The sequence below is a fragment of the Salmo salar genome, chromosome ssa05 (genome assembly GCF_905237065.1).
Source record: "Salmo salar chromosome ssa05, Ssal_v3.1, whole genome shotgun sequence".
NCBI lineage: Eukaryota > Metazoa > Chordata > Actinopteri > Salmoniformes > Salmonidae > Salmo > Salmo salar.
Window position 1 is genome coordinate 55539659 of NC_059446.1, and position 11982 is coordinate 55551640.

An 11982-nucleotide genomic window follows, 5' to 3' on the forward strand; every position below is an offset into this window, starting at 1 on the left:
TTTTAAACAGCTTCTACCTGCAAGCCATAAGACCATCCTGAACATCTAATGAAATGGCTACCCAGATTATTTGCATCCCCCCCACCCTTTTACACCGCTGCTACTCTCTGCTGTTATCATCTATGCATAGTCACTTTAATAACTCTACCTACATGTACATATTACCTCAATTACCTAGACTAATTGGTGCCCCCGAACATTGACTCTGTACCGATACCCCCTTGTAGGTATTCTCACTGTTATTATTTTACTGCTGCTCTTTAATTACTTGTTACTTTTATTCTTATTCTATTTGTATTTTTTTTTAAACTGCATTGTTGGTTAAGGGCTCGTAGGTAAACATTTCACTGTAAGGTCTACACCTGTTGTATTCGGCGCATGTGACTAATAACATTTGATTTGATTTGATTCGGGGACCACTATTCTTGTGTACGTCGTGAATTGTATGAAACCACTGTTGACTTGTCTCTGACGCAAGTTACACATTAGCTCAACCAAACACATTTGCTTATCCCTTTGAGGGACTCAACATGCTTATGTGACCCAATGCTCACTGACACATATTTGAAGCCTAGACACCCAGTAAACTTCAGCACACCGGAGATCTGGCCTCAACCTCATTGTGTCTCTGTGTGCCCTCATCTCCCCTCACTGAAGAGTACTCTCAGTTCAAACTGTGAACACAGTCTGTCAATGTGCACTTTGTGATTCCCTCATGCTCTACAAACTCCACGCCCACAGAATGGCTGCATCCTGCGGTGTTTACGTGTCAGAGAGTGCAAGCACGTTACTAGGTTGTGTTTTCATTTGTTTTAACATCAGATAGGCCTATGGTTTGAATCTGGAATAGTCATTTGAGGGGAGGGAAGGTGACTTGAGGGGTGGGAAGGGGGCATGAGGGGTGGGAAGGGGGATGAGGGGTGGGAAGGGGGCATGAGGGGTGGGAAGGGGACATGAGGGGTGGGAAGGGGACATGAGGGGTGGGAAGGGGACATGAGGGGTGGGAAGGGGGGATGGGGGTGGGAAGGGGGGTGGGGGGGTGGAAGGGGACATGAGGGGTGGGAAGGGGGGATGAGGGGTGGGAAGGGGACATGAGGGGTGGGAAGGGGACATGAGGGGTGGGAAGGGAACATGAGGGGTGGGAAGGGGGGATGAGGGGTGGGAAGGGGACATGAGGGGTGGGAAGGGGGGATGAGGGGTGGGAAAGGGACATGAGGGGTGGGAAGGGGGGATGAGGGGTGGGAAGGGGACATGAGGGGTGGGAAGGGAACATGAGGGGTGGGAAGGGGGGATGAGGGGTGGGAAGGGGACATGCCTTGTTGTGATTCAAACATAGGCTGACAGCTGTGGCATCACCCTTTCTCTGTCAGCTGTCACACTGCCGCACGCTACAGAGGGATTGTTGTATAGCCCAGTGACGAAAGTGGATCAATATAAATGGATTCTCTTTTCACTGTCAAGAAATAGAGTAAGTCCATATCGGAAATAAATGGGGGTTGTTTGAGGATGTGGCAGTCTACATAGTGTACTACTTTTTACCAGGGCCCATCACATGTTCTCACGTGTGTATTGGCTCTTATGTGGTTTGGGCTATTCCACGTTGGTTCAACGTCATTTCAGCGAAATTATGTTGAAACAATGTTGATTCAACCAGTGTGTGCTCAGTGGAATAGGTCTCTGGTCAAAAAGAACGCACAATGTAGGAAATAGGGTGGCATTTGGGACACAACTCAACCAACTCACTGATGGTTCCAAATCAATTCTCCAGTTGGAAGTTACCGTTACTTCTGCTTTGCCAGTGGATTGAAATGTTTTCAACATAATTTACTAACATTTTGAGCCAGGAAGTGTGTCGGTTAGACAGGAAATGGGATTGAGAGCAGACAGAGAGGATGTGGTGGAAACAGAATGCTGAGAGAGGAAATAGAAGAGGGAAAAGGAAAAGACAGAGAGAGGAAGGGAGAGGTACTGTAGTCTGTCTCTGTCTGTAAATTACTATAAAGCTGTCCATCTGGGAGGAAGTCACCGATAGGAAATATGGGCAGGCCTGTATGTATTTTGGATAGATTATAAATATTAACGGTTAGGGTTAGGTTTTCGGGTTAAGGTTAAGGTTAGGTTTAGGGGTTAAGGAAAATAGGATTTAGAATGGGACTGAATTGTGTGTCCCACAAGGTTAGTTATGCAGGACTGTGTGCGCATATATGTGTGATAGAGGGAGAGAACTTACCTGACGTTAAATAAAGAGTAATTGAGAGATATACTGTTGTATAACAGATGAGAACCATCCAGCGTACTTTCCAGTAGTACCATACTCACTGAGAAGTTGACCCATGACTTGGCAAAGATCGCCCCCTGCTGTTGACTGCAGAAGACTTCCCTCTAAAGCACAACCTTGTAATCTCTTCAAACTAACCCTTGCTCTCCTCTCATATCCCCACTTATCTTCTGTCCAACAACAAGGAAGGTTGTGACTTCACTGACCCTGAGGGTGAGCGGTATGAGACAACGGTTGGACCCATGCCATAGTAACCAGGCCATGAATCACAGACAGACGCACAGCATGACCAGGCTCACACAGACATGCACACATGACAACAAGGCTCAAGGGGTGTCTTCGATCTGCCCACACTAGTCCCATCGACCTCATGCGGTCTTAGCACGTACAAGAGTTCACATGTAAGTGAATGACTCTCCCAGCTGCAAACGCCCTCCTCCTGTCGCCGGTGCGACTGGGAGAAAGGTCTGGCTGTCATTTGCTTACATCCTCTGTCATGTTCTCACGTGTGTATTGGCTCTTATGTGGTTTGGGCTCACATGCAAGCGTGTATCTTACAGGGTCAATATTAAACAAGAGGCGATATTGTCCCATGTCCCACCCCAGTGTTGAAGTCAGACCTACTTGCCTCACTGACCTGTCATCCTTTACGGTGAATTATTATCAGTGTTTATTAGAGCACAAGAGGTAGCAACACATCAGAACAAAACGTTTGAAAAGCGTATTGAAAACAGAAAAGACAGACAGGAAATAACAATATGGACACGTTACTGTCTTACAGACAAGTGTCCCAAAAGGACTGCGGTAGGGTCACGCTGCAAGTGTGTTTTGTAGGGGCAATAGAATAAGTTACCAGTCTCATGACAAAATAAGTTCAACCCAAGACACTCAAACCATGACCTCCACGCACCTGTCAGCCAAAACAGTTATCCAAATATTATGTCCTGAAAAGCCATGTAATCCCAATCATTCAACTTTTGCACATCCTATTTCCCCCCATTCTTAATTAACTTCACAAGAAAACATGAGATATTTCCTATATACATTGCAAAATGGTTTTACAGTGAAAGCAAATTTGTATCAGCTATGAAATCCCTTTCCAAATTGGTGCCATAATCCAACACCTAATCCCACTATCCCTCTCTGTGTGTAATCTGTAATTTCTTAATCTGGTTTTGTTGATTAATTGATCTAATCCAGCCTGTTTGTTGGTGTCATTTTCAGGTATGAGTCCTATGACATTAACTAAATGCCATCTACTGTAAAAGTGTCAGTGCTTGTTCAAATGCTGTACAGTTTAACACTATGGAGAAGGTATGGAAAGGGAGGTGAGTGCTAAATTCCAAATCGACCCCTAGTCCCTATTCCCTTAGATCTGAAAAGTCCATTTCTACTGGTGTTGGTGTGGTGGGTACAATCTACACCTGAGCAAGTAGAATGAAGATGATAACGGGTTAGGAGTAGCCTGGTCCCAGATCTGTTCACGCTGCTTTGCCAACTCCTATGGTCACTGTCATGCAATGTTTGCAAGACAGCATCAACCGATCTGGGACCAGGCTAGGCTAGGAGGGCATTCTGCCCCATGTACCCCCTCATCCCCCTGACCCCACTCAAACCCTGCCACAGACCCAGACCCCATCCCACTCCTTTACAGCTGGCTTGTTAGTCTTGCTGTCCAGACATGCTCTTGGTCTTCAACTCAGCCAGCTTGCCTGTGACAAAGTTCCACTTGAAGGGCGTGTTCTCGCTCCCTCCTCCCAGCATGGCGTATTTTGAGAAGCTGGTGTTGCTCCCTCCTCCTCCATCTTGACTCTGCTCTTCCTCCGTGTTCTCCCCCTGGTAACTCTCCCCCCCTCCTCCCTCACCACCTCCCTCCCCCACCGCCTCCTGACCCTCCTCCATCGTGCCCGTCTCGTTTGCTGCGGCTTCAGCCTGTTTCGAGGCGGCCATTTGTTTCCAGTTGGTGGCGAAACTTCCCCAGAATCCTGAGGGTCTGGCCGGTCTCTGCGGCTCCTCAGGCATCACTGCTAGTGGACTGGGGATACAAGGGAGGGAGGGAGGCCGTCATTTTGTGTATCATTATATGTTTAACTCAATTAATATGATTACATTATTTATATATTTATTTATTGAATTAAGCATTAGTTCATCAAACATGGCTAATATTCCCATGTTCAGGAAGAGGAGGAGGAAGAGGAGTGGGCGGGGGAATAGAGAGCTGTGTAGAAGAGTAGAGTCCCACTGACTGGTCTGGGACAGGTGGGCTCTCAGTCTCCTCCAATAGCTGGTGCTCATCCTCTTTGTTGAAGAGTGCTGACATCCTGTTCCAGCCTTTAGCCCCAGCACCCTGCATCTGAACACACACACCCCACACACACACACACACACACACACACACACACACACACACACACACACACACACACACACACACACACACACACACAGTGTCAAAAATGTGTGTGTGTGTGTGCGTGCGCTGGAGCACTGTCCAATGCCAATCCTTCGGAATGTGATTAATGTAAGATGAACGTGTAACGTCTGCATTAAGTTCCATGCCGTGTGTGTGTGTGTGTGTGTGTGTGTGTGTGTGTGTGTGTGTGTGTGTGTGTGTGTGTGTGTGTGTGTGTGTGTGTGTGTGTGTGTGTGTGCTCACTCTCTTGGCCAGCTGAGACACTGCATTGGGCCCCTCATCCTCCTGGACAGGGCTCATGTCAATCTCTGCATTATTGACCTGGAAACACAAGCCCAGCAATGATCAACACACATTTATATTGTCAGCCTCAGCACAGCAGTGTTGGTAGCAAAGTATTGAGCTCTGTGTGAAAACACATGCTGTACTCGCCTACCCTGCTTTCAGTGCATTCGATTTATTGGTAATGGTTGCCCTCTAGTGGGTTAATATAGACACTACAAGCATTTTCCAGAAAAATAAATACACAGAAAATGTCAAGGAGAAGTCTGTCATTGAAAATGCTGGACAGTGCCCAAATAAAACACAAAATCCTCATTTGTAGCAACATCATTTACTATATTGAAGAAGTCAGATTGGAGTTATCCCTGTGGATTGCTTTTAATCCATTATGCCAAAGATAATAAACTGAGGGAGAATATACAGCCTACTTTATTTCTGTATCCACTTTAAGAATAGAAAAGGCTGCCACAGAGTTCATTTCCAAGAGGGTAAATATACTTCGCTTTTCTCAGACATACAGTAAGAACGATGACAGCTTAAGTCCCCCCCATAACTCAAAGAACTCTAAGTAAACTATGTTTTCAGACATCATTCTAACGCAGTATCCTTCACATAAGCCCTGTCACCATGTCAAGGACATAATAATGAAATATAATATTATTCATAATTATCTAATAGGCAAAACTGATCATAGATCAGCACTCCTACTCTGAGACTTGAATACGGGGTCTTGAATATGGGGGCTTTCTGTCTGTATCCGTCTCATCCCCCGTCACTGGAATGCCATCTAATCTGTGTACGCAGCTCCAGTTCAGGATCAGCTTTCCCGACGTTCCCGAAGAACTGGGTCATCCTTGTTCCAACAGCCTGTACCAATCCCGGACACATCAGGGGTGTCGAGAGACAAGAAAAAATCCGGAGAACTCAATCATCGAAAGACCCTTGGATTTTTTTTAAACCTGATAGTATGTCTGATAGCACTGATAGCTTGTCCATCATATTAGCTAACATAGGTTACAGTATGGGGGAGGGGTGAAAGTTCATATGAATAAACCAGTAGCTACTGCAGACAGAGTACTATAGCAGCGATTTGGGTTTCGAATTTGTAATTGAAAGCCTATGCTACAGTGATTAGCATGTTTTGGCCAAAACTATAACAAAGCACGAAAGGAACTGCTCTGTAGTCTCCTCAAAGTTCCAGCAGAAATGAAATGTGAGCGGAACAAAATTATATAAGTCAAACTTCAACAACAATGAATAAGCAAACCAACAGATCTGTCACTGTGAGAACCCACAGCGATCCTAAATGAAAGGTTGTGTGTATCAAGCGTCTCAGAGTAGGAGTGCTGATTTAGGATTAGTTGTACCTTTTAGATCACAGAGCAAGACATCTGTAGGGGAAATCTGCAGATGAAAGATAAGCTTTTTATTCTCTACCTCTTCCTCTGCGTACTCCTCTAGGTCCGGGTTCAGGGTCTTCAGCACTTTGCTCTTGTACACTTTCCATATGGGATTCATGCTTGTTCACCCTAAAAGACCTCTAGAACTGTTGAAACAACTCTCAGTAAGGCCTCACAGCTTCTTGAGGCAGACCGCCCTCCACCAAGTCCCCTCTTCAGGTCTTCTCAGTTTGGCTAATGCCCTTTTCCCATTCGTACACTTCCAGCTCTTAGACAACGACTCAGCCTTGACGGAACTTTGACCTGACTCACTCTAGGCCTGTCTAGAGTGTAGTAGGACTGTGCTGTTTCATGTTGTATCCCGATTAAATTGTCAATATCTCTTGTCAGGAAAACAGGTTGCTGGTAACATCCCTATGAAGCATCTGATCAGTTAGAGGAATCAAGCAGTTGCCAATGTGAACACACACACACACAACCCCATGCATGTACGCAACCACACACACGCACACACACCGTCACGGTTCAGGATTTAGGCTGCATCGGTTACCTGGAAACAGGTGTGGGTTTCCTCATGTATTTTTCAGCAGGGCTCTTTTCCAGAGGTAGTGGGGCCATTGTCGGCTGGCACCGCTAGACTGGCCGCTGTAACCCTAACCCAGTGGGCGGTGGCTCCACACTGGTGCCATGTTTAGATGCCCATTGCACTCTGATACTGATTAGAGTGTATTTCCCATTTGGCCAACATTATGAGAAGACAGGCCCAAAGCCCAATGATGCTCCTGTTCAGTAGATCAGTACACAGGGCTTAATCTTCCTCCTAATTGATTGTTGTTCATTTCTGTCACACGTTGTCATGTGGTAGACGACAAGCAAGATCAGCTCAGTATAAAATGTGGCACAATTATGGCAGAAAGGTCAGGGCAGACTACTGCTACCAAATGAAGTTGTACCATCGCAACATGTACGTCGATACATTTATGGTTTTGTTTAGAGTGGGGTGACTAAAGAGTAGAGCACTTATTGGACTCCAGATGCATTTGAAAAGTGTTGAGTGACAACACTGTATCATGTCTCTCTTGTTTCTTTTTTTATCATCTACCTAATTTACTTTTAGTGCATTTGTACACAAACTGCAAACTCCAATCCTTACCTGTTCACTTCCTTGGAGAGCTGGTTTCCAAGTACTGGTTTGTTGGCAACCTGAGGAGGGCTTGCCAGTGTAATGTAGATGGAGACAGATATCATAAAGCTTTGATGACCTATACGATTTCATTGAATACTGAGCATAATACAACCAGATATTTAAAGAAAATATGTTTCTGACAGATTTTAATAAACTCTTCTAACAGTTTTTCAAAGTTTCATTATCTATTATCTGACAAAATGTTGTTTGAATTTTCTTTCAAATTTATTACAAAAAAAGTGTTGTATAGTTTTGCATACCCCAATCATAATCATAGTAAACATTGCCTCAATCCTAACAGCGCCTCTTCAACCTCAGGAGGCTGAAGAAATTTGGCTTGTCACCTAAAACCCTCACAAACTTTTACAGATGCACAATTGAGAGCATCCTGTCTGGCTGTATCACCGCCTGGTACGGCAAATGCATCGCCCACAACTGCAGGGCTCTCCAGAGGGTGGTGCGGACTGCACAACGCATCACCGGGGGCAAACTACCTGCCCTCCAGGACACCTACAGCACCTGATGTCACAGTAAGGACAAAAAGATCTTCAGGGACAACAACCACCCAAGCCGCTGCCTGTTCACCCCGCTACCACCCAGAAGGCGAGGTCAGTACAGGTGTATCAAAGCTGGGACAGAGATACTGAAAAATAGCTTCTATCTCAAGGCCATCAGACTGTTAAACAGCCATCACTAACACAGAGAGGCTGCTGCCTACATACAGACTTGAAATCAGACATTTCGCTACACTTGCAATAACATCTGCTAACCATGTGTATGTGACCAATAAAATTTGATTTGATTTGACATGCAATGGTGTTGTTTTACCAATGTAATATTAGCAGCCTTGATGATAATCTTGATTATACTACACAGTGGTGTAATCTTAGCAAACCTGTAGTTCTCATGTTGCCAGTTTTGATTACCATATAGTTCTGCTTTAATGAGGGGATTGCATACTTATAAGATAAACTTCAATAATGTATGGGCTTGTATGGGAGAGGCATCTACGCACATGCACACACACACACACACACACACACACACAGTATAGGCTTGACTGCTGATGGATGTTTCCTGTTTGAACAGCAGCCACTGATCATGGCTGCCCGGGATTGGATTTCCTCCTGAGATGGAAACATCCAAATATTTATCTGGGTCGTATTCATTAGGGCACAAGGTTTTTCACTGCTAACCTGTGCATGTTGTAGAGGCCTAAAACTCACTGATCCCCCGTTCACTCACAGTGTGTTGTTAGTGTTTGCTGCACCTGATCATCATGCCTCTGTCTGCTGAATGGTTGTGTCCTTCTACACTAAAGTCCCATCTGCATTATTCAACAGGAAGACTACTGGCACAGCAAATCAACTCCTGCAGTTATTATAGACTTAGGCTGGGATTCAATCCAAAGGTGCATTATAGAGCAGTGCGCAATTACACCCAACAATGCTGCCTTTCTAAGGTATTTTCCCTGATGTGAGCAGAGATCACATTCACGGTAAATGCTGCGCAGATCAGCTCAAACAATTGAGTTAACGTATCTAGGGGCAACTTCACCCTGTACCTAGTTCTAGTCAAGGAATGATCAAACTCACTCACACTGTAGGCATGTAGCCTAAGCTATGTATTGTAGGCTATATGGGCCTTCTATTTCATGCATTGTCTCCTTATAGACTACAGGCCATAACCCTCCACTTAGCTCCATCCTAAATCATTCCTAAGATGTCAGACTGACCTGATGGCACTGGCCATCTGGAGGTGAAAGAAACAGCATTGAGTTTCCCTTTACCTTGCGCTCAATCTCACATGGGCCTTATTCCTTTAGATTTACAATGCATCATTCCTTCTTCCCTTCCTTGAAGTAACCGCTGATCTTTAAGTGATTGGATTGGTGTAAGCAAGGTTACCACCTTATTACTTTGACCAATCCAACCAATTTAGATCTGTGATAACAACACAGGTATGAAGGATCTTACATGTGTAGTACATCCTTTGGGCATTGCCTTTCATGGCCACTAGATGACTCAGGAAGTCTAAACTTTTATATTTCACACTTGTTTTTTTTGTTTGACTTTATGGATAAGAATGTATTGATTTACCTTATCCTGTTTTACCTCTGCTCCTTGACTCAGGATGCTTTACCCTTTATGTTATTACATATGGGGCATGAAACCAGTTGAAACCTGTGTATCTGTATGAGGCTACCAAACAAAAATCAATTGTGGTGGGCAAGGAACTTTGAGGAGAAGAAACACCAAATACTATGGTTTAAGGTTTAAGGGGATGTTGCATGTGTATGTCGACTAAAAGAAGTTAGAAAGGATCCTGCATCGATGAAGTGTGTTACACCTTGACAGTCGCTTACTTTCTGGTACATGTCAGTTTAAAGTGGCAATCAGCAGTTGAAACAGTAACAAAGCATTTCCCCTGCCCCTGTTTCGGTAAAAAGCTGTGGAGTGGGGCTGGAGAAATGTAACCACTCTCAAATTCATAGACAGAGCTATAGTTTTAATCATGTTTTGCGGCTATATGGTGTTTGTTCACATTTACTTTGTTTACAAACAAAGCTTATATTTTGACAGTTGAACTAAGCTCATGAGGCATTTATAAGTGATATCATTAATTTATAAGCCCAAACATGTAGCAACTGCTGATTGCCTCTTTAAGGAAAAGTATAAAGTAATTGAAGGAAAGGTTTCGGGGTGACATTATGTGTATGGATAGAATCATATCAAGCTTTGTGAGTAAATGTTCACAAATCAATGATTATGGAACAATGCCTGCCTCTCCACATGTAGACAAGTAAAGTCCAACCACATAGCAGTAACCATAATAGGTCATCTAATTCCTGTGACTAGGAACATCAGTAAATGTATAACATACTGTATGAGTGTGTGCACTTGTGTGCCTGCCTGCCTTTTTGTGTGTTTATGTGTGTATGTATGTTCAGAACATTTTAACCTCGAGGGCTCAGGGCAGATGCATTTCCACATCCCACCACCAGTTGGCGACAGGGAGCCATGTCACTCCTCTTAGCTCTGGGCATGAAGCCCTACCCTAAATGGAGAACAAAATGTACAGAACACAGAGTTCCATCCACACACGCACACATCCCAGAGCTTCCCTCCTACCCCGTCTTCCTCCAGACACGCACATGTCACAGTGTGGATGTTTATGTGTTCAATGTAACCACAGAGAGGGAGAAAGCCTATGCCCTCTGCTCTCATCATGGCAGGCAGAACCACCTTTAACATAGATCCATAGGGCTTTGTGATGTAAACATTAGTTGTTCTTAGATTGTTTTACTTGAAATGAAAATGAATAATTCAGTCATGAAAATCAGTCTTTTGATTGGCCCAGGATGGCATTTTGGAACGATATACAATGTGTGTATATACAGTACCAATCATAAGGGGCGGCAGGTTGCCCAGTGGTTAGAGCGTTTGGCCAGTAACCAAAAGGTTGCTGGATCGAATCCCAGAGCTGACGAGGTAAAAATCTGTCGTTCTGCCCCTGAACAAGGCAGTTAACCCATTGTTCCCCAGTAGGACGTCATTGTAAATAAGAATTTGTTCTTAACCGACTTTCCTAGTTAAAAAAGAGTAAGGTTGGACACACCTACTCATTCAAGGTATTTTTCTTTATTTTTGCTATTGTTTACATTGTATAATAATAGAGAAGACATCAAAACTATGAAATAACACATGGAATCATGTAGTAACCAAAAAAAGTGTTAAACAAATCTAAATATATTTTAGATTCTTCATAGTAGCCACCCTTTGCCTTGATGACAGCTTTGCACACTCTTGCCACAGTCATACTCTGGACCTAGTTTTGTCCCGTGGAATAAATGTTGTGGATCTTAATGTTTTTCCCCATAATCCTGGACTATCAGACCACCATTTTATTACGTTTGCAATCGCAACGAATTATCGGCTCAGACCCCAACCAAGGAGCATCAAAAGTCATGTTATAAATTCTCAGACAACCCAAAGATTCCTTGATGCCCTTCCAGACTCCCTCTGCCTACCCAAGGACGTCAGAGGACAAAAATCAGTTAACCACCTAACTGAGGAACTCAATTTAACCTTGCGCAATACCCTAGATGCAGTTGCACCCCTAAAAACATTTGTCATAAGAAACTAGCTCCCTGGTATACAGAAAATACACGAGCTCTGAAGCAAGCTTCCAGAAAATTGGAACGGAAATGACGCCACACCATACTGGAAGTCTTCCGACTAGCTTGGAAAGACAGTACCGTGCAGTATCGAAGAGCCCTCACTGCTGCTCGATCATCCTATTTTTCCAACTTAATTGAGGAAAATAAGAATAATCCTAAATTTATTTTTGATACTGTCGCAAAGCTAACTAAAAAGCAGCATTCCCCAAGAGAGGATGGCTTTCACTTCAGCAGTAATAAATT

The 11982-nt window shown here is 44.1% G+C and overlaps 1 protein-coding gene across 1 annotated transcript; it reads right to left on the minus strand.

The window, feature by feature from the left end:
- Nucleotides 1-2921: 2921 nt before the first annotated feature.
- Nucleotides 2922-8177, minus strand: LOC106605183 (uncharacterized protein C1orf232). Its single transcript, XM_014200563.2, has 4 exons — nucleotides 6411-8177; nucleotides 4935-5012; nucleotides 4525-4631; nucleotides 2922-4313 (listed from the first exon to the last, which is right to left on the minus strand). The coding sequence occupies exons 1-4, from the start codon at nucleotides 6489-6491 to the stop codon at nucleotides 3941-3943; spliced, it is 639 nt and encodes a 212-aa protein (XP_014056038.1). The 5' UTR covers nucleotides 6492-8177; the 3' UTR covers nucleotides 2922-3940.
- Nucleotides 8178-11982: the final 3805 nt, after the last annotated feature.